The sequence below is a fragment of the Thamnophis elegans genome, chromosome 5, assembly GCF_009769535.1.
Source record: "Thamnophis elegans isolate rThaEle1 chromosome 5, rThaEle1.pri, whole genome shotgun sequence".
In the NCBI taxonomy this organism is placed as follows: domain Eukaryota; kingdom Metazoa; phylum Chordata; class Lepidosauria; order Squamata; family Colubridae; genus Thamnophis; species Thamnophis elegans.
In genome coordinates, this window is record NC_045545.1 from 70,666,527 (window position 1) to 70,686,574 (window position 20,048).

General features: G+C 36.4%; 1 protein-coding gene across 1 annotated transcript in view; it reads right to left on the reverse strand.

The window, feature by feature from the left end:
* The window catches only part of PTPRT (protein tyrosine phosphatase receptor type T), a 437,694-nt gene that overhangs the window by 119,577 nt on the left and 298,069 nt on the right, over window positions 1-20,048 (reverse strand). The window contains exons 10-11 of the mRNA XM_032218597.1: window positions 10,856-11,057; window positions 9,810-9,912 (exon numbers count right to left, since the gene is read on the reverse strand). Coding sequence (XP_032074488.1) covers window positions 9,810-9,912; window positions 10,856-11,057 — 305 coding nt within the window. The remainder of the gene's footprint in view (window positions 1-9,809; window positions 9,913-10,855; window positions 11,058-20,048) is intronic.

The window sequence follows — 20,048 nt, forward strand, 5'->3', positions numbered from 1 at the left end:
TCAAGATATCTGGAACAATTCCATTCCTATGACTTCTACAATAGTATGTGAAAATGACCTTGGGAGACTGGAGGTGGTGGTGGTGGTGGTGGTGAGATACTGCCTAGAGAACAATCAAACATGGAGATGTAGATGTTCCTGTAGCTCCATAACAATCATAAAAAGAAACTAGAAAAAAATCTTCCCTAGCTTCTCAGTCCGTAAAAAGAGATAGAGGGAGATTTGTACTTTTGGGCTTGCAAATTTCTGTCAATGTAGCTCTACAATAAAGTAGAATTTGCTCATTTGTTCTGTTTGCTGTGTGATCTATTGGGAAGGCAGACAGTTTTCTACCTCTTTCACTATCTTTAAGCAATTTATCTAAGATACGCACTTAAAACTTGTTAAAGGAGATTTGATATCTTTTCAGCAGAGTTTGGCAACTCTTCAATACACATTATTTCCCTCAATTACTATAATGTCATAAATAATGTATTAAGTAGCAGCTAGAATTCTGAAAAAGAAAATAGCTGTCTAAATTATGATCACAAAGCCTGCTTATATCCTAATAGAGTCCATTCGTATTTTTCACATGCATTCATCAGAACCTACAAGAGTAGCAAGAGTACATTTCTCTTCAATATTTCATTGATCATTCTAATTTGAAAATGCACCAGTATTTTAATTCAATAGTCCTTGATTCCACCAAGGCATTTTTATATTAGAAGACACCAAAATACTTTGTTTTAAAACCCTCTTTATGTCTTAATACACATTATCTTTTCCGGTGTGCTAAGATCCCAAACAATGTTATCAGAGATAGAACATCAAGGAGACCACTTAGTTCTGTTCTGCCTTGATAAGTTAAAACAATGCCCCATTCTGAATTGGATTCAGGATCAAAGCCCTAATTGTAATTATCCCCAGAAATTTAAAATATCCTGCATGCACAAATTAGAAGTGTATATGCCAAATTTAAGATGAAGTAAGAAAATCCCCAACTGTAATCTAATGAATATTAAGTGTAACCATTTCAATGAGCCAGATTCTGTTAGAGATTGGGCTCAAGGTAATGAAAATTCTGCTTAAACTGTTCTGTATGGTTTTTAATATAGAACATAGAACAACTGAGTATGCCACAGTTGTTACTATCACCTTGTGCTTTTATGACCCTTTAATCCTTTTGGAGGGATTTTGCTTTTTATGAACCATTGATAATTTGTATCAAAAGAAATTATGAACTAAAAGAAATAGATATTGGATTTGCTATGAGAAATATTAACAATCCCAGACCTTTTGATGAACGGAGATAAGGAAGTCTTTAAAAAATCTTGTTGAAGATGAAAGAAGCCAGTATATTATTAAGTATTAAAAATTATTATTTATTTAGTTACCCAATTTATATGGCCAGCCACTTGCTAAACAATTAATATGCAATGCCAACCCAATGCAAACAGTTGAAGACTTTATTTTCTTAAGCTGAAAAATTCACAGGAATGTTGATCTGTGATCATAAAATAAAGAGATGGCTTCAATTTGAGAAAAAGATGATCAATCTAGACAAATGTTAAATTGAAGAGATATTCCAGTAACAACAATTGTAACAAATAGCTATGAAAACTACGATCAGAAATGCTGAGTGACAAAACTTTGTCATCTTTCAATTTTACTCCTGGAAAAAGATGCTTTGGATGACAAGAATAACAAAGTAATTGAAATCTGGTTTATACCAAAGATTCTACCATTAATCTGGAAGTTAAACCATCACATTTTGCTGAGGACATTTAAAAAGCAGGAAATTTCTTGTCCCCCAATTACATCAGTTTACCGTGAACAATGCAAATAAACAGTGATGCACAAACACAGGGATAGGTTCACTATGTAGTAAACCTAGGGGTGATCCTCTTCATTTTTAGTACCTGAAAGAAAAGGCAACTCTTTATATTTTTCTAGAAATCTGGATCCCAGGAGAAATGTTATTATGGAAAAATGAGTTTCTTACATTCTTCTAGAAAATGGCATTTAAGGAAAGAGGTCTGTAGCATGTTCACCCTATTAAACTTGATGGGAGAGATTGTCCCACAAATAGCTTGGCCCTGATAAAGATAGGGCTTTAAAAAACTAGCACCTTGAATTACACTAAAAGCTATAACAAAACTAGGAGCCAGTACAGCTTGCTTAACAGAAGTATGATATCGGCAAATCAAGGCACATCCAGTTCCTCACATTTTGGACAAGTTGTAACCTTTTTTTGCCTTCAAGGGCAGCTTCAAGTAGAGTGCATTGTAGTGGTCCAACTGAGAAGTCACCAAGGCATGAATGATCATAAGCCCATGAGATGTATGTATTCTAGAAATTTTGTCATTCCCAAAGTTCACAAGAATCTACATAAAATTTCTGTATTTTTTTTTAGTTAACTAGTTCTTATAGACAAAATAACTCAGGGTGTACTATACTTACACTCTCATTATTTCCTTTTGTATCTTCACTATGCATTTATGACAATTCCCAATTATATCTTCAGTTAACACATTAATGCAACAGCCTTTTTTCTAGTTTGAAGAATTATGCATTCATTATGGAGGAAAATTAATATCTCAAAGCAAACTATAATTAGGAATTCCTCATTTCAGTTTATGCTTTTCCAATTAGTCTCTCTATAATTTTAATCATGGGAGCATTAACATGTTTCCATAATTTATATACCTGTGATATAATTAAGTCTTGAAATGTCTCAGTAATATACAGAAAAATGGGGAACTTAGTCATCTCTTTCTTTATGTTTAGGTCCAAAGCATAGAAGAAATTTGTTCCAGATAGCTTGGTATAAGGCATAAAAAGATACAGAGTGCCATGTTTGTGTCTACTCTGAGATGTGGCTAGATCTGAGTAATCTATATCGAATTTCCACAGGGGATATTCATATTCATTTATTAATTACTTATAGCAAGAAAGGATCAGTAACAAAAAGAAATGTGCAAAAACATCATATTATTGAGAATAGTGAGCTCAAGCAATCTGTAAAATGATGAAAAGAATCTAACAAAACTACATTACATGTGTTCCAAATATTTGAGACAATAGCAATGAAATGTCTGAGAGAAAACTCACAGACATTCTACAATCAGTAATTGAGATAAAGAGGGGAGAAGAAACAGAAAAAAAGAAAAGAAAAAGAGAATTGAAAGGGAGGAAAATTAACTAATACTTGTGTAAAAACCCATCCACAGATCAACCCCTACATTTTTAATCAAAATACCATGAAAAACTCACTATCTGTAGATAAGCCAACTCTCAAAACTCCATGTTTTTGCTTTCAGAATTGGCTTGTGAGGGGACTCATTTTGGTTAAAATATTTTGGTTAAAAATATGAGAATCTGGTTATCCATGGTGGGCTTACAAACAAATGTATACAGAATATACAGATATTCTACAAAGCTAAGGCAAATAACATACTGTACACTCTCGGATAAGCCCATCCAATTTTGGGGTGAATCTGGAAAGTGAAATTCTCAGCTTATCTGTGATATATGTTAGGCTAAAGTTTATTTCTTATATTATCTTTCTTATACTATACTGTATATATTGTAGGTAGAAAAACATATTGATTTTGCAAATAGTATTTTCACTTGTATACAATATTAGATCATAGTATCCAGGGTAAAAACCTCTTATTTGTTGAATATATTGTGTATATCAGCTCCTCCAACAATGTCAATTTAGCATACCAAAATGACATACTCACAGTACGACTTGCCTTCTCCTCTGATACCCAATTGGGCAGTAAAGTTCCATTCTAAAACCTCTGAGGTGTATATCTAGAGATCTTCCAATGTTCAGGAATTGGGCTTCTAGAGTTTGATTCATGATGCCATGACAATTATTGCTCATTGAACACCAAAACCAGAGAGTAAATTTTACATCTGTCTTCATCTGTAAAATCTACTCTACTCCATAGATTATAGTAGTCTTATTCATATCTTATCCTGTTTGCATTATTTTTATAGAAAACAGGTGTGATAATTCATTTTTAATTAATTTGATGAATGCATCCTTGGCATGGGACAGTATACTGTGTATATATATCCTAGTTGGTAGGAACTGAATTTGGAAGCTATTGTACCAAGGGTAACCAGTGCTATTGTTATTGTCAGAAAAAAAAAATATTGCATGTGAAAAGATAAAATCACTAATATAAGGAACACCTTTCTTAGTAAGAAAGCTTTTTTATCAAACCAGACAAAGCTATGATTGGCAGCTAAGATAAAAAAATTTCAGCAGATTATCAGTATTGGGAAGATTTTGACTTGGAATGTAAGAGTTGTAAATTGCTATTAACATAAATGAACAAACAAAAATAAAAGAAAATAGGTAAATGTATGTCTGGAAAGTAGGAAAAAGTAGAGAATGTAATGAGCTGAATGAAAATAGCCTGATTATGTTGAATGATGCTGATGAATACATGAAGGAAAAAGATGGAAAGGGTTTAATAAAGCATTAAGGGGCTAAAATATCTCTCTGAAAGTATGAATTGATGTTTTTTGAGTTACTGTGGGTATATATGAAAAATAGAAATGCATATTTTGATGATAGTTGAATGTTACATTCAAGTGAATAATGATAATTGAAAAATCAAATAATAGAACCTGTTTTTGGGGGAAAATACAGCAATGGATGAAACTAATCAAGGAGAGAAACAACCTAGAATTAAGAAGAAATTTCCTGATAGTTAAAACAATTGATCAGGGGAACAAGTTGCCTCCAGAAGTTGTGAGTTGTCCATCACTGGGGGTTCTTAAGGAAAAAAAAGGACAATCATTTGAAATGGTATAGGATCTTCTGCTTCAGCAGCAGGTTCGACTAGATGATCTCAAAGGATTTTCCAAGTGTGTTATTCTGTAATTCATTTTGAATGAATGCAATCCTGGGGGAAAATATTAATCTGTTATGTAAAGGGAATGAATAAGTTGAAAGAGTGTAAGAGCTATTTTGAGACCTAAAAATGAATATGTTTGGTCAGATTCTACATAGATAAAATGTTTTGAAAATTTGTTGTAGTCACTTCATATGTATACATGGAAAAGCCATGAATACAAAACATGACTGCGCTTTGAGCTTTTATGATGAGAAACTGGGGAGATTCTGATTGATTGATTGATTGATTGATTGATTGATTTGGCTTGTATGCCGCCCTATTCCCGGAAGACTCAGGGGGGCTAACAATCAGAGGGGGAGGGGGTACAAAAATAAAAATAGAAAACAGGAATTTAAAATACAACAACAGTCATAACCTCGGAGGGGGCTGGATAGTTCAACAGCCCCAGGCCTGCCGGAACAGCCAGGTCTTAGTTGCTTTGCGGAAGGCCGGAAGGGTGGTAAGGGTCCGGATCTCAACAGGGAGATCGTTCCAGAGGGCCGGAGCAGCCACAGAGAAGACCCTCCTCCTGGGAGTTGCCAGCCGACATTGGCCGGCAGATGGAATTCGGAGGAGGCCTAGTCTGTGGGATCTAATATCTTTGGGAGGTGACTGGCAGGAGGCGGTCTCTCAAGTAACCAGGTCCGATACCATGTAGTGTACGGAGACCAATGGGCAGCCAGTGCAGCTCACGGAGGATAGGTGTAACGTGGGTGTACCGAGGTGCACCCACAATCGCTCACGCGGCTGCATTCTGGACAAGCTGAAGTCTTCGAACACTCTTCAAGGGCAGCCCCATGTACAGCGCATTACAGTAGTCCAATCTTGAGGTGATGAGGGCGTGAGTGACTATCCAAAGGGCCTCCTGGTCCAGATAGGGTCGCAATTGGTGCACCAGGCGAACCTGGGCAAAGGCCCCCCTGGTCAAAGCCGACAGATGATGTTCTAGAGTCAGCTGCGGATCCAGGAGGACTCCCAAATTGCGAACCCTCTCTGAGGGGCATATAATTTCATCCCCCATTCATATTCTGAATGTTTCACACATTATTTGTGGGAAGGAAGAACAGAAGGAAGGGAGGGAGGGGGGAAGGAAGGGAAGTAGGAAGGGTACAATTAGCAGTTTCAATATTTGCAGATCAACAGATATAATAGAATGAATAGAAAGTGGATTTAATGAAAGAACATGTGAAATCCAAATCTGGGGAAAATCAGGGGAAAGGAAAGCCTCATGTTGTCTTGCAACTGAATCTGTGAGGAGAAAAATTCATTTTAATAGACTTCTTACATATTGGATGTTTGTATGTATTTGTATGAAGAGATCTGCACTGACATTTAAATTATTTTTACAGGTGATTATATAAAGGAACAAGGTTTTCAGATAGATTTTCACAGAGTTTTTGATAGATGCTTATTGATTTACAGGAGGTAGCTTAATTTTGGTTTTTAAGACCGTTCAACAGCAAAAATTAAATCAGAAGGCAGGACATAATTAGAAAAGAAAGATATATAATATATAACATAGCATACTCTGGTCTCCAACAACGTATAGTGATCACTGTATATAGTTTGCTAGTTGACAAACACATACAAACATAATGTGTTAGTTTTGATAAAAAAGAGTTCAGTGATAAATTAAGCTTTCTTCATTCATATTCCAAAATAAAAACTGAATAATTGTTTACATTCCATCATTTCTTCCAGTACTTTGTCATTTATTCATTTTAAAAAAGGAGTAGGGAAATATATTTTGTTTTTAAGTATTCCCCAGAAGTAGGAAAAGTGTTTGTTTAAAAAAAATATGAGAGGGAGGTTAATTTTGGAGTTCATACATATTTCTGATGTGAAATATCTAACAATATTTCTAATATAAACACTTCACTTTAGAGGTTTGAATCTTATGGGATTTACCTGGGGTCTTATTGAGGCAAAGTAAAACTATCCACCTTAAATCTGTTAATTTCACTGGAAAAGTGATAATCATTGATTAAATATATTCCTTTACATTAAGAATCTGAAATGTTTAATTGTTACTGAGTATCTTCTCAAATATGATAAGCTGATATACAGCTATTTTTATCTTAATAAGAAATGCATATTCTGGTGCTAGATATGAATTCCTAAAGACTTATTATACATAGCATATCACCTGAGATCAGAATAATAGAGTTGGAAGGGACCTTGCAGGTCCAAAACCCTTCTTAAGCAGGAATTCCTATACTATTTCAAACAAATTCATCAAATCTCTTAAAAATCTCCATTGTTGGAGCATCCACAGCTGATTGTTTGATCTGTCAGGAAATTTCTCCTTAGTTATAGGTTGTTCTCTCTTTGATTAGTTTCTATCCATTGCTTCTTGTTCTAACTTCAGATACTTTGGAGTCTCTTCCTTGCGGCAGCCCTTCAAATATTGGAACACTGCTATCACGTCACTCTTTAGTCCTTCTTTTCATTAAACTAGACATACCCAATTCCTTCAACCATTCTTCCTATGTTTTAGCCTCCGGGTCCCTAATCATCTTTGTTGCTCTTCTCTGCACTCTATAAGTCCAAGTACTATTGCTATTTTTACTTTGAAAGTGAAATATTGATTTCAACCAATGCATAATATTACTTAAGAGCTGAAAATAAGTATTGATTTTTTTTGGTGGAGGTATTTATAAAAAAACTGTAAATATTTGGGCTATTGTCATAGAAGAAGTATCCCAATATTTACCAATCCTAAACATGCATATATTAACCTGAGATAAAATTTGAAGGGTAGGTTATTAGATGCATCCTGGAACCAGCACCTTAGATGTAAAACATATACTATGTTAACTCCATTATAGCTAACAACTGAAGTATTAGTGTGTCTTTCATTAGTTAAGCAAGATAAGAGCTTTATTACTGGTGAGTGCATATTCATATGAATGTATTAGGTCAATTAGGGAATTAAAATACTTGTTGTAGCAGTTACATCATTAATTTTATAACCTGGTGTTAGAACAGATAAAGACTGCACTGTTCATTTAGAGTGCCTTTCACCATCTTTTAGGCTGCAAAAAAACTACACAGTAGTTGTTGCTACAACTACACAAAAACATGACAGTTACTATCTCTTGTTGCTTTCTATTTGCCTCTGGTGTATCTGTTCTATTATCAGTGAATGGCAATGCTCTGATTATGTATGTACAGCACGTGTTATGCAAGAGACTGATTCCTCCAATGTTGCTACTTTTCTTCTTCAGATTATCATCAGTTGATAAAAAATTATCATCCATCCATTCATCCATCCATCCATCCATCCATCCATCTCCAACCTATAAGGTTCTCTAACTCCAAATTTTGAGCCTGGATGGTTTACATAGGATTAAAAACAGACAAAAAATAAATTATAAATATAAAAACCACATAAAATACAACTGAGGCCAAACTGCAATCTTCAAGTGAGCATTTCCCAAATAATTTCAGGGCAGGCTTATTCAATGTTTTGTCCCAATAGAGGATGAAAAACCAAGTTTTCAAAGCCTTATAGAGACTTACAGAAATTGCTTTGGAGGACATGCAAATCTTGTGGGATATGATGTTCCAAAAGTCAGAAGCTATAACCAAGAAAGCACATTTCCAGACTCTGTGCCATGAAGGACTTCCATCCCTTTTAATGTTCAGGAAGTCCCTCAAGATCTGGTTAAATTATCAGGCTTAGGGGGTCCCAGGTAACTGGCAACATTTTTGTTGTGGGTAATATATGGTTACTATGTTTTTTCCCCCATCTGTGGTTTCTATATTTTTATTTTAATGATTTTAATATTGATTGTGTGCATTTTATAATGATTGTTTTTATAATGATGTTTTAATATTATGTTTTCATTTGATTGTTGTGCATCACCCAGAATCACTTCTGATAAAGTGTAAAAATTATAACAACATGCACTTCACTTCAAAGCAACTTCAGAAGGATGCTGTGTTTTGAAGGCCACTCAGAAAATAGAAAACAGATTAGATACACAACCCCATCCCAATAAACCTACTAAACGTAATCTACAAGGGTGATCAATATTATCTTAGTACTATATCTCAGTCAGAAATAATCTGAAAACAATGCCAATAATTTGTTTATTCTTGGTCTTCTGTAGCTGCCAACGTATCAACAATCTTGCCTAAAAGTGACTAACTGCATCTTTGTTTCTGCATTGGGTCCAAAAGACTTGTACAACTGAAATGCAACTCAGAGCAAATCTTACTGGCTGTATCTTATGGGTGACTTAAATATTTTTCAGAGTGGCACTGTGTAAGTTCACCTGCTCCTCTGAATCCCACCCCCCTGTGACCAATCTGTGACCAAGTCACAGATTAACTATTTGGGGATAGTTTTACTTGCTCAAAACTAAAAAGGGTAGTGTCTCAACTCTTGCTTTCAAAAACAGGGTATAACTATGTAGCTATACTTTGAAGGACCAGTTCTACAAAACTTCAGAATAAAATTAAATGTTCCTTCAAAGTTAACCCACAGCATTTTGCTCACAACTTTCAATAGCACTTTTTATGTGCATATTTTGTGTGTAGAATTTTTGACAGGGGAAAATGAATACTAGCAGACATGGCTTGATGCTAGCATTCATTCTGCTATGAAATCCAGAGAGAACAGAATGCTTAAATTAGTTCTCAGAAGAACCTTTGGGGAATTCTTTCCAGTTTTCATAGATATTTGAGTCTTTTGGACCACAGTGCAATCACCATCAATTTCAGAATTTATTTTTAGAGATACTTGCTCTGTATCTTTCTCTGCTACAATGGTTTCCTGAGGTAGTGGTGTCATTGTAGCTTTCTTTGTTTTGCTAAAATTCTTCTTTTTTATAATCTAGAACTATGGAATGACACGTCATGGCATTTTTGAAAAAGAAGAAAACTAAACAAAGAGAGAGAGAAAATTACCTGACTGGCGCACCACGAGACTGTGCAGGCTTCAGCATGACCGTAATGGTGGTCTCTGTTTCATTCAGAGGGGTATCCGTATCATATTCTGGCATTGATGGTGCTGTGGAACAACATAAATATTTATGTTTCTGTAAATCAACCAGTAGAAGGGAATAAAATACAACATGCTTTTTGATGCTGTTGTTCTGTTGTAGTAGTGAACATTTGGTTGGATTTTAACCCAATTAGGAAGAAAACCTAAAAAATTAGGTTTTCTTGTTATTTCTCTCTCCATGTTCCTTTATGTTTAATTAAATATCTCTTGCTCTCTTTCCAATTTCACATCTTAATTTACAGCTGTCTTTGCAAGAGGCTGTTTCTAAAGCAATGCAACAGTTTGCATGAGCAGACCCCTTTTGGGTGTTGACTTAAGCCGACATAAATCAAAGCATACTATGTTTTAGCACAAAGTGTAAAGTCAACAAAAAAATTAAGCTTATTTCTTGAAATCTCAATTTTGTGTTTTAATAATATCAAAATCTAAACAAATAAATGTTGACCCTTATTTATATTAAAGCAAAAGAAGCAATGTGTTGTATCCTCTCACTTCTATAATTTCTTTATATGTGAATATGAACATGTTTTACATAAATACTCAGCGGAGAATAACACAGTTATAGACATTTTTTGTTGCTAGGTGCATCTGCAGATTGCACAAAGCTTAATGACGAAGGGAATGTTTTGAATGATTCGAGATCAATTTCTGTTTAAAATTAAACAGATTCAGAAAGCAATGCTTAACTGGAAACAAAGCAGAACAAAAAACCCCACCCACTATTATTTTATTATTTATTAAAGTGCACAATGTTAAATGACAGGATTGTCTTATTGTTTTATAAGAAATCTGACAAATTATTTTCCCCATAGGAACATTTTAAGAAATGCAGCCCAAGATGCTAATTGCCTTAACTTTGACAGAATACTAATTATTTTCCCTTTACCTACCAAATTCAAAATTAAAACTGAATTTTCTCAGCATGCCATTTTCCCCTTAATAGTAATACCTGAAATTTTAGTTGCAATCCGTGTGGTGATGGGAGGTCCAAAACCCTTTACTGTGCTGGCTTTAATGGTGAATGAATAGGTAGTTCCTGGATATAATCCTACAAACAGGTGGTGGGTTTCATTCCTTAGTTTGAAGACTTTTCCTCTCTGATTCAACAAGTCAGCAGTAGGATCTAGAGATCCAACAGCCTTGTAGGTAATCTGAAATAAATTGGGGGAGGGGGTCAAATTTGTTGCATGATCTGAATGTATAATTGATTTTGTATATACAGTATTTCCATCTACAGAGATCTAAATTTATTTGGAAGGACTAAACAAATATATTTCAGCTAATTTTAACTGATTTCTAGGATAAATGTTAGTTGCTAAATAGGTGATTTAGCAATATAGGATGTCCATAGAATCAAATGCAAGTCAAATGCCTAAAGAACAGATTCCCATACTTCAGAACTTGAGTTCCTCTAGTCACTAGAGGAATCAGAACTATTTCTGTCTCATGCTTAGACCTTAATCTAGAAACATCTATGGTGATTCTCAGTCATCAAGGTCATGGTTATCCCAAAAGTGCTTTTTCAAGAGGCAACTGGACTTTCTGTTTTTTTCTTTGAAGACCTTATACTTCTCTTCCAAGAAACCTTATCACATCTCAGCTGGAAAAAAAGAAAAAAAGCTCTCAAAAGCTTTAGAAAAAAAATCTTGTAGAAAGGAAGGAATTTAGATAATCCACTTCATTTAGGATCTTCTGTAGCTGATTCCATCTCATATTATCTGCATTTTTCCCAGAAAGGAAGGATTTGTAACAAAGTGAATGGCTAGATTTTTTTTTCAGGAGAAGGTCCCTATCTGCCTCATTAAAAGCTAAATCCAATTCCAGTCACATGACGCCTTTGTCAGACAGCTAAGAAGCCAGAAAGAATATGAATCCAAATCACACATGAGAGGCCCCATACAACAGATAATCCATTTTCTCAGCTTCCACAAGATCAGTGAAACCAAACAGTCAAACAGTCATCATGTTAAACTTTGATATCGATCTCTGAACAAATATAAGCTATTTTCTCTGCAAAGAAACTTTCAATGAATGGATTATCCTGATAATGTAATAAAAATGGAAAAGTAAAGATGTTTCACTTTAAATTAGGCCAAGCAAGGAAACATACCCATGATTGATTTCATCTGCTCTATCTTTTCTGCTACCATTACTCTAGATAATTCTTATCTTGTTTATTTTCTAGAGCTCTTTATAAAGAGATTGACAGTTTGATGAAAGCTGCCTTGTAACAATTTTATCCAACCTTGGTGTCTCCACAATCAGATCTATGGCAGAACTGTGGCACCACATTATTGGGGAAATCTCCAACAGCACTCAAAAAAGGACCTGGATCATGCGGCTGGAGTGAACCATTTTTATAATTTCGTATTTTTTTATTTTTCGTATTTATTTAGCATTTATAGGCCACCCTTTTCCCTGAGGGGACTCAGGGCGGCTTACAATAGTAAGGGAAAGGGGGTGAAAGACAAATTACAGAGAAAAAAAAAATGTGAGATAACTAAAAAGTACTAAAACACAACATTCACTCAGCATTCGGGAGGGGCAATAAAATTTATCCCCAGGCCTGACGGGCTAGCCAGATCTTGAGTGCTATACGGAAGGCCTGGACTGTGGTCAGGGTACGAATCTCCACGGGGAGATTGTTCCATAGCGTCGGAGCAGCAACTGAGAAGGCTCTCCTCCGGGTGGTCGCCAGTCGGCACTGACTGGCGGATGGAATACGGAGGAGGCCCGCTCTATGCGATCTGATGGGACGCAGGGAGGTTATTGGCAGAAGGCGGTCTCTCAGATAGTCAGATCCACTACCATGGAGCGCTTTATGGGTGGTAAGTAAGACCTTGAATTGCACCCGGAGATCCACAGGCAGCCAGCGCAGCTCGCGGAGGATAGGTGTTATGTGGGCGAACCGAGGTGCGCCCACGATCACTCGCGCGGCCGCGTTCTGTACTAGCTGAAGTCTCCGGGTGCTCTTCAAGGGCAGCCCCATGTAGAGCACATTGCAGTATTCCAGCTTAGAGATCACAAGGGCTCGAGTGACTGTCGTGAGAGCCTCCCGATTCAGGTAGGGCCGCAACTGGCGCACCAGGCGAACCTGGGCAAATGCCCCCCTGGTCACAGCTGATAGATGGTGATCAAAACTCAGCTGTGGATCCAGGAGGACTCCCAAGTTGCGGGCCCTGTCTGAGGGGTGTAAAATTTGTCCCCCCAGCCTGATTGATGGTACGGTGGTCAAATTATTGAAGTATATAAGTCTTCTATCCTTACCAATATCAGAAAGACAGCAATTTCTCACTGTTCATAGCACAGTGATGGGGAGAAAAGGTGTCAAGCTCTATCCTTTGGGATATGCATTTCACATTACATTACAGATAGAAAAGATATGGGTTTGCATCAGAACACCACTGTTTATGTCACACTGACCCCTTGCCCCTTCCACAGTTGCTGGTGCATGGTGATATTGTGCAGCTTAAATGTAAGTAGACAATGGAAAAGGATGCAATGTTTTGAATCTAACATGTTTGTCCATATGAGTAAGCATCAAGCCTATGTTTTTCCTGGCAATGATGGCCATGAAATCCAAAAAGACCTCTTAATCTTATCTTGAAGAGACATGGTGATAGCCGAGGTGGCGCAGTGGTTAAATGCAGCACTGGAGGCTACTTCAGCTGACTGCAGTTCTGCAGTTCAGCTGTTCAAATCTCACTGGCTCAGGGTTGACTCAGCCTTCCATCCTTCCGAGGTGGGTAAAATAATGACCCGGATTGTTGTTGGGGGCAATATGCTGACTCTGTAAACCATTTAGAGAGGGCTGAAAGCCCTATGAAGCGGTATATAAGTCTAACTGCTATTGCTATGGTGGATCAGTGGCTAGAATGCAGTATTACAAGCTAACTTTGCCCATAGCCAGGAATTCCATCCTTACTGGCTGAAGGTTAACTCATCCTTCCATCCTTCTGAGGTCAGTAAAATGAGTATCCAGACTGTTCAGGGCAATATGCTGATTCTGTAAACTGCTTAGAGAAGGCTGCAAAGAACTATGAAGTGGTATACAAGTTTAAGTGCTATTGCTATTACCATCAGCAATATGACTTTGGGGAATCTATTCTATAGTTCCACAGTGCAGAAGTTTAGGAAAGACCACTAATAGCACAATAGGATGCTGTAAGCAGTCACAACTTCTCCATACAGTGCAGTATCAATCTCAAGAACTAAGCCATGGATTAGCAGTTCTGGTTACTATAGAAGTAGTGCAAAAATTGCTGTGTCCAGGCACTGGGTCAATACATTGGCAGCTTCATCTATGCAACTTATATGGAAATGTAAAGTTGCATATCATCTACATACTGAAGATACTGCACCCCAAAGTAGCAGATAATCCTCCCAGTATTTGGGAGATAGTGAACAGAGTGTTGAGCTTTGATAAACCCCACGTAAGAGGCACCATGGATAAAATTTATTGCCCCCTGGTACTATGACTGAAACCAATCATTGAGGACAGTGCCTTTCTTCCTAGACCTTGCAGCTGGTCCAGAAGGATACTGTGTATAAAGTATAAGAGATCAAGGAGCACTAGTATAGATGTACCACTTTTGGCTCCTGCCTCCACTAAAGATAATCAGGAAATATGATGAATGCTGAATTGGTACTATAATCTGGCCAGAGGCCAGACTGAAATGAGTCCAGATCATCTGTAATAATTATGTAATTATAAGTTTAAGATCCACCAGAATTTCCATGTGAGACAGTGACTATATTTGTATGCTTTCATTTATGAACAGTCCTAAAAGCTTTAAATAAAAATGTAGTACCTGAGTAAAAGAAACAGTAAGGGATTACCGTTAGTGTAAATGTCAGGACACCATTGATATTTACTGGAATTTTATCATTCCAGTAAAATGTCAGAATGGAAAATGTCAAAAAAGCTGTTATTTATTATGTCTTAGGATTCACCAAAAGCCTTTAGTTAAATTGCATCTTCATTATCATGATAAATTGATAAAAGGGCAGCATGTAATAGTTAATTAGTATATATTACTGATAGATTTCTACTGATTTGCAATCTTGTTAAAATTATTAAATTCATAAGGATATAGCAAGGTGATTTTGCTTAGACAGTTAAATCTGACCAGGACTATAAAAAGATTATGCACCTGTACAATAAGAGTTTCTCCCCCACGTTTTGTTACCACTCAAAATGTTCTTTCTTTCTTTTTTCTTTTTAATGAGTCTTGCATTGTAAGAAACTCTCAACTCTACATTTAACGTTTAACTGCTGATGATGGCTCAGTTTAGGAAAAGTCTCAATCCTTTGGAGCTACAGAAATTTTGTTAATGAGAAACAAACTTGGTCATTCTTAAGAAAATTCCACGAATCAATTTAGATGAATGTTAGGCATCAGCAAATTTAGTAAACATGAATATATGGTTCCCTCCCCTCCTCCAAAACTCTTGCTTCTGTTTTTTGTGGCTCACGGAGAGCCATAAATTCATACCACCAAAATTGGCATGAAAATTAATTTGCGAAAAATATTCTTGTTTATTTTTCCCTTTTTAAAAAACCTCTCAAACAATAAGGGTTTGTTAATTTTTGAAAGAAAAGAGAGAATGTAAAAAAATAAAATAAAACCAGGTTAGGATATAAATATCAGCATGCACTCTGGTAAATTCCTACACTAAATTAAAAATAAAAGGCAGGCTATTTCAGCTTTATATACTTTTGAATGAAATTCTAATTTCTTTCCTCTAAAACCTGTTTGGGAACAGGGGAGGAGATCTGACTATGTTTGCAATCAAAGTATCTCAGGGAGAAAGGACTGGGTTTTTAAACTTTATAATAATGTATTATTTTGGTTGTTTTGTTTGTATTTATTATTCATACTATTTTAATACTTTGTGGTATTTTCCTAGCCATCCTAATGGAAAAAAAGAGTTGACCTCACGTAGTGCACAACAATATAAGGTATGATGCTTTTGGTGCTCTAGGTGAGATTAACTCTTTCTTTCCATTGAGAAAGCAAATAATATATATATATATATATATATATTTAAATAGAATATATTTAGTTGGCTGGACTAAAAGAAAGCACTGAGTCATACTGGAATAAAAGACAACACTGTGGTACTGATCATAGCAGCACAAGAACAGGCACTAAGGACCGGATCCATACAAGCAAGGGGCTTACCCAGTCTAGATAGGACCAAACTACCAGAGAAGTCTCCGAGAAAGTCTAACATATAGCGGCAGGGCTGAAGATGCAGACAAGAAAAGAATACACTGAACAGCAGAAGAAGAAATTTCCTGACAGAACAATTCACCAATGGAACAACTTGCCTCCAGAAGTTGTGAATTCTCCAATACATTTGTCTGAAATGGTATAGGGTTTCCTGTGTGAACAAGGAGTTGGATGAGAAATCTTCCAAGGTCCCTTCTAACTCTGCTATTCTATTCTATTCTATTCTATTCTATTCTATTCTATTCTATTCTATTCTATTCTATTCTATTCTATTCTATTCTATTCTATTCTATTCTATTCTATTCTACTCTACTCCACTCCACTCCACTCCACTCCACTCTAGCCTAGCCTAGCCTAGCCTAGCCTAGCCTAGCCTATATAACATAAGAAGAATGAGTCAAGAGAAAAGATTGAGAAATGAGTGAATGGGTGGAGTTGATGATATTTTTAAGAGCAAACAGCTGAGAACTCCTTTCCTTTTTTACATTTCATATGAAGTCTGCTTGTCTCAAAAAGAAGCATGAAGCATATGCATATATGCAGTATGAAACCAGAGGTTGCCTAGTCTCTTTTCTTTAATTCCTCTACATTTGTCATTCAATATTATCCTGAGCCTTTAAAATTTCTGTTCAGTTTATACCTTATTTTCTACAAATATCCATTACTTCATACACTGCTGCAACTACTGACATACTTTTAGTACACTGTATATTAAAGCACACGTTTGAAATTCTGTTTGGCTTCCATTATTATGCTTATTAATGGCAACTGTGCAAATCATACAGCTACATTCAGAGATAGAACTCATGACTTATTTACCAACCAATTGCTTTACTGTGTTCTAAATTCAATCTAGAGGTGGCTCGATTTCATCAGAGTTGTCAATAAAATATAGTGTGTTCAGCTGCTGCCTTAACCTTTCCTGATGTTACAAGAATCCTCACTTATGTTCAGGGCAACGTGAATAAATCAATGTGTGTAAGCACATACCTTCATTTTTTATGAAATGCTTCACAAAACTCAAATTCACAGATGTATGAGGAAAGTCTTTGGGATAGGGAGGAAATGAAAACTGTTTTTATATTAGAGGGGAAAAATTGCTTGTCAAGAATTCAACTAAACGAAACCAGAAAAAAATACATAATAACCACCGTCCAATTTGTCTGAATATGATTGAGAAGTATAAGCACGGGGAGAAATCACAAATAGTGTATTCTGTTGCCCAGAAATTACAGTGTTTCATCAGAAAAATTTATTTCTGAAGTACAGAATTTTGTTGAGAACATTGAAAAGAATAAAGCAAGCAGCATGATCCAACCAGAGTTAAGCATTTAGAAGAAAGAATACTGACATCAATCAAGATGTTAAATGTCTCTCACTTAAATAAATCTAAAAGTGTATTAATTTATCTAAACTCTATCCTGATCTCACATAATCATCCAACACTACTACTACTCCAGCCCACCAATTACTGTTCTTTCACTCAAACTCTTAATTTTCCTCATACCACAAGTCTTCCTAACCAAGATCATTTTTAAAGGGATGGCTTTAATAATCTTTAAAGGTACTGGAAATGAAGGGGCAGACCTTCTGTGTCTTTCTTCATTACTTGCATCCAAAAATTTCATATGGCTCTGAATTGAATTACCCATTACCTTTCATATTTATATTAAGTGCCAACAAATTTTCCGCTGAAAGATTGTATCAAATTATGTTTAAAATGTATTTTGAGCATTTATATTTACCGGTAGATATATATATATATTGGAAAAAAATAAAAACCAATAAAACAGATTTATCATGGGTTAATTTCTCACCATATATCTGCATGAAATAGAATGATCTATGTAGTTAAACACTATATAGACTTAACTGTGCAATAAAACAGAACTCATCCTGAGAATCTTAGGAATAGAGATTCTGAAAAATATTTACCATTCTGTATAGCAACCCATCTCACAAAAAATGATGAACGTTTGACACTGGGTACAACAACATATATATGCATTGTACATAAAATACATAAATAGCCTTAAATATTCATTCTTGCCCAAATATTGTTTCTGTTATAAGTTCTCACAAGTATTAATCTTTTCTAGTTAAGTTCAGAAAATGCAGTTGGGTAAGGCTTGGCCAGTCACTCCCTCTCAGCCCTAGATAAGAGGCAATGGCAATTCACTTTCCAACTATCTTGGCAAAAAAAATGCAGTTTCTAGGAGTCAACACTGACTTGAATGCATTAAAAAAAGAGAGCAATGCAATTCTGTAAATTTTCTGACCTAAGACAACTTAATCTGAAATCTTCATTATTTTGTTGCCCTTAACACAGAAAAAAAACCCCTCTATATCTTTCTATATCTTCTATATCTATACCCTTCTATATCTTTTTTAAGTATTCTTTCAGGAGAATCATCAGTGTAAGTTGTTTTATTTCAATAATTCTGAAGATCAGGCAAAATCTTTTGAGAGCCTATTAGAGGAGAGTCTATGTGAGTAATGGTGAACCTTTTCCACATTGAATGCCAAAACTGGAGTTCGTGAGCCAGAACCCAGAAAAGAGCAGCTGGCCAGTGCGCATGTGCACTGCAGCCAGCACCACTTCTGGGTTCTGGCGCTAAACAGCTGGTTTTGCACACATGCGCACTGACCACCTGCTCTCTTATAGGTTCCAGCACATGCACTCTAGTTCCTTTCATGCAAAGAGAAGCTGGCGACAGCGCACATGCCCATAGATAGGCTCTGCATGCCACCTCTGGCACGTGTGCCAGAGGTTCACCATCACGGGCCTATATGAAGCCCTTTCTATAAGAATACTATGATTCCTCCAGCAACTGAACGTACAAAACAGTAAATGTCCCGAAGTTCTACAAAAATGACACCGAATTCTACTTCTACTGAAGCAGGAAGAAAAGTTTAAAATAATACACACTGAAACCAGATATGGGGACTATAGAAGATCACTAGTAACCATTGCAGAAACTTTGCCAATATAATAACTCTTAACCAAGTAATAATACCAAGAAGGATTTAACAATCTAGATTTCAAGTTTGGGGGTAAGAATATACGAGAGCAGGTTACTTTCGCTTTGCTGTTCAATAACAGCTTTTTTTATTCTATTCAATCCTCACCCATCCTCAGATAGTGCAAATTAATCTAAATCTTCTTAGCCTTTTGGCTAAGATCAAGTGTAATCAGGGTGGGCTTCAAAAATTTCAGCAATGGGTTCTCTGCCAGGTTGCTGGGTGGGTGTGGCCATGGTGGGCATGACCTGGATCATAGCGGGGGGGATGTTTTTGCCTTCCCCAGGCTGCGGAGTTTTTCCTTGAGCGTCTGGCAGGGCAAAAACTTCCCTCAGGCTCCAGAGGTCCTCCAGAGGCCAGAAACAGGCCCACGTCTAGCCTTCTGGAACTTCTGGAGGCCCGTTTTATCCCCTCCTTGAGCCTCCGTGTGGGCCCTGCACTTACCTCACATCCAAAATGGGTCACATGGAGACTCCTGGGAGGGGTGGGGTGGGGCTAGCCAGGGATGGGATTTGGAGGTTCTCCAAATCAACCATAAAATTAGCTAAAGGGTTCCCCCAAATCCGGGTGAACCCAACACAGCCAACCCTTGAATGTAGTACCTTAGGAAGATTTTTTTCCCTCATATTTCTTCATACACCAGGTTGAAAGCACTGAAATTCACAAAACAGTCCTTTTCTAAATGCCCAGAGACTGAAACTAAATGTTAGTCTTTTACATAGGAGGGTTTCTTGACTGAAACCTGCTATAAAAAATAAAGCAGGATAAAACCAAATTCAAAATGCTTTGCTAGTTGAAAAGAATGATTTCATTTACTACAATAGTTTACTGCTGGCTTTGACCCAAGATAGTGAAGTGACAAAAGCGCATGCAAGTAGAAAGCCT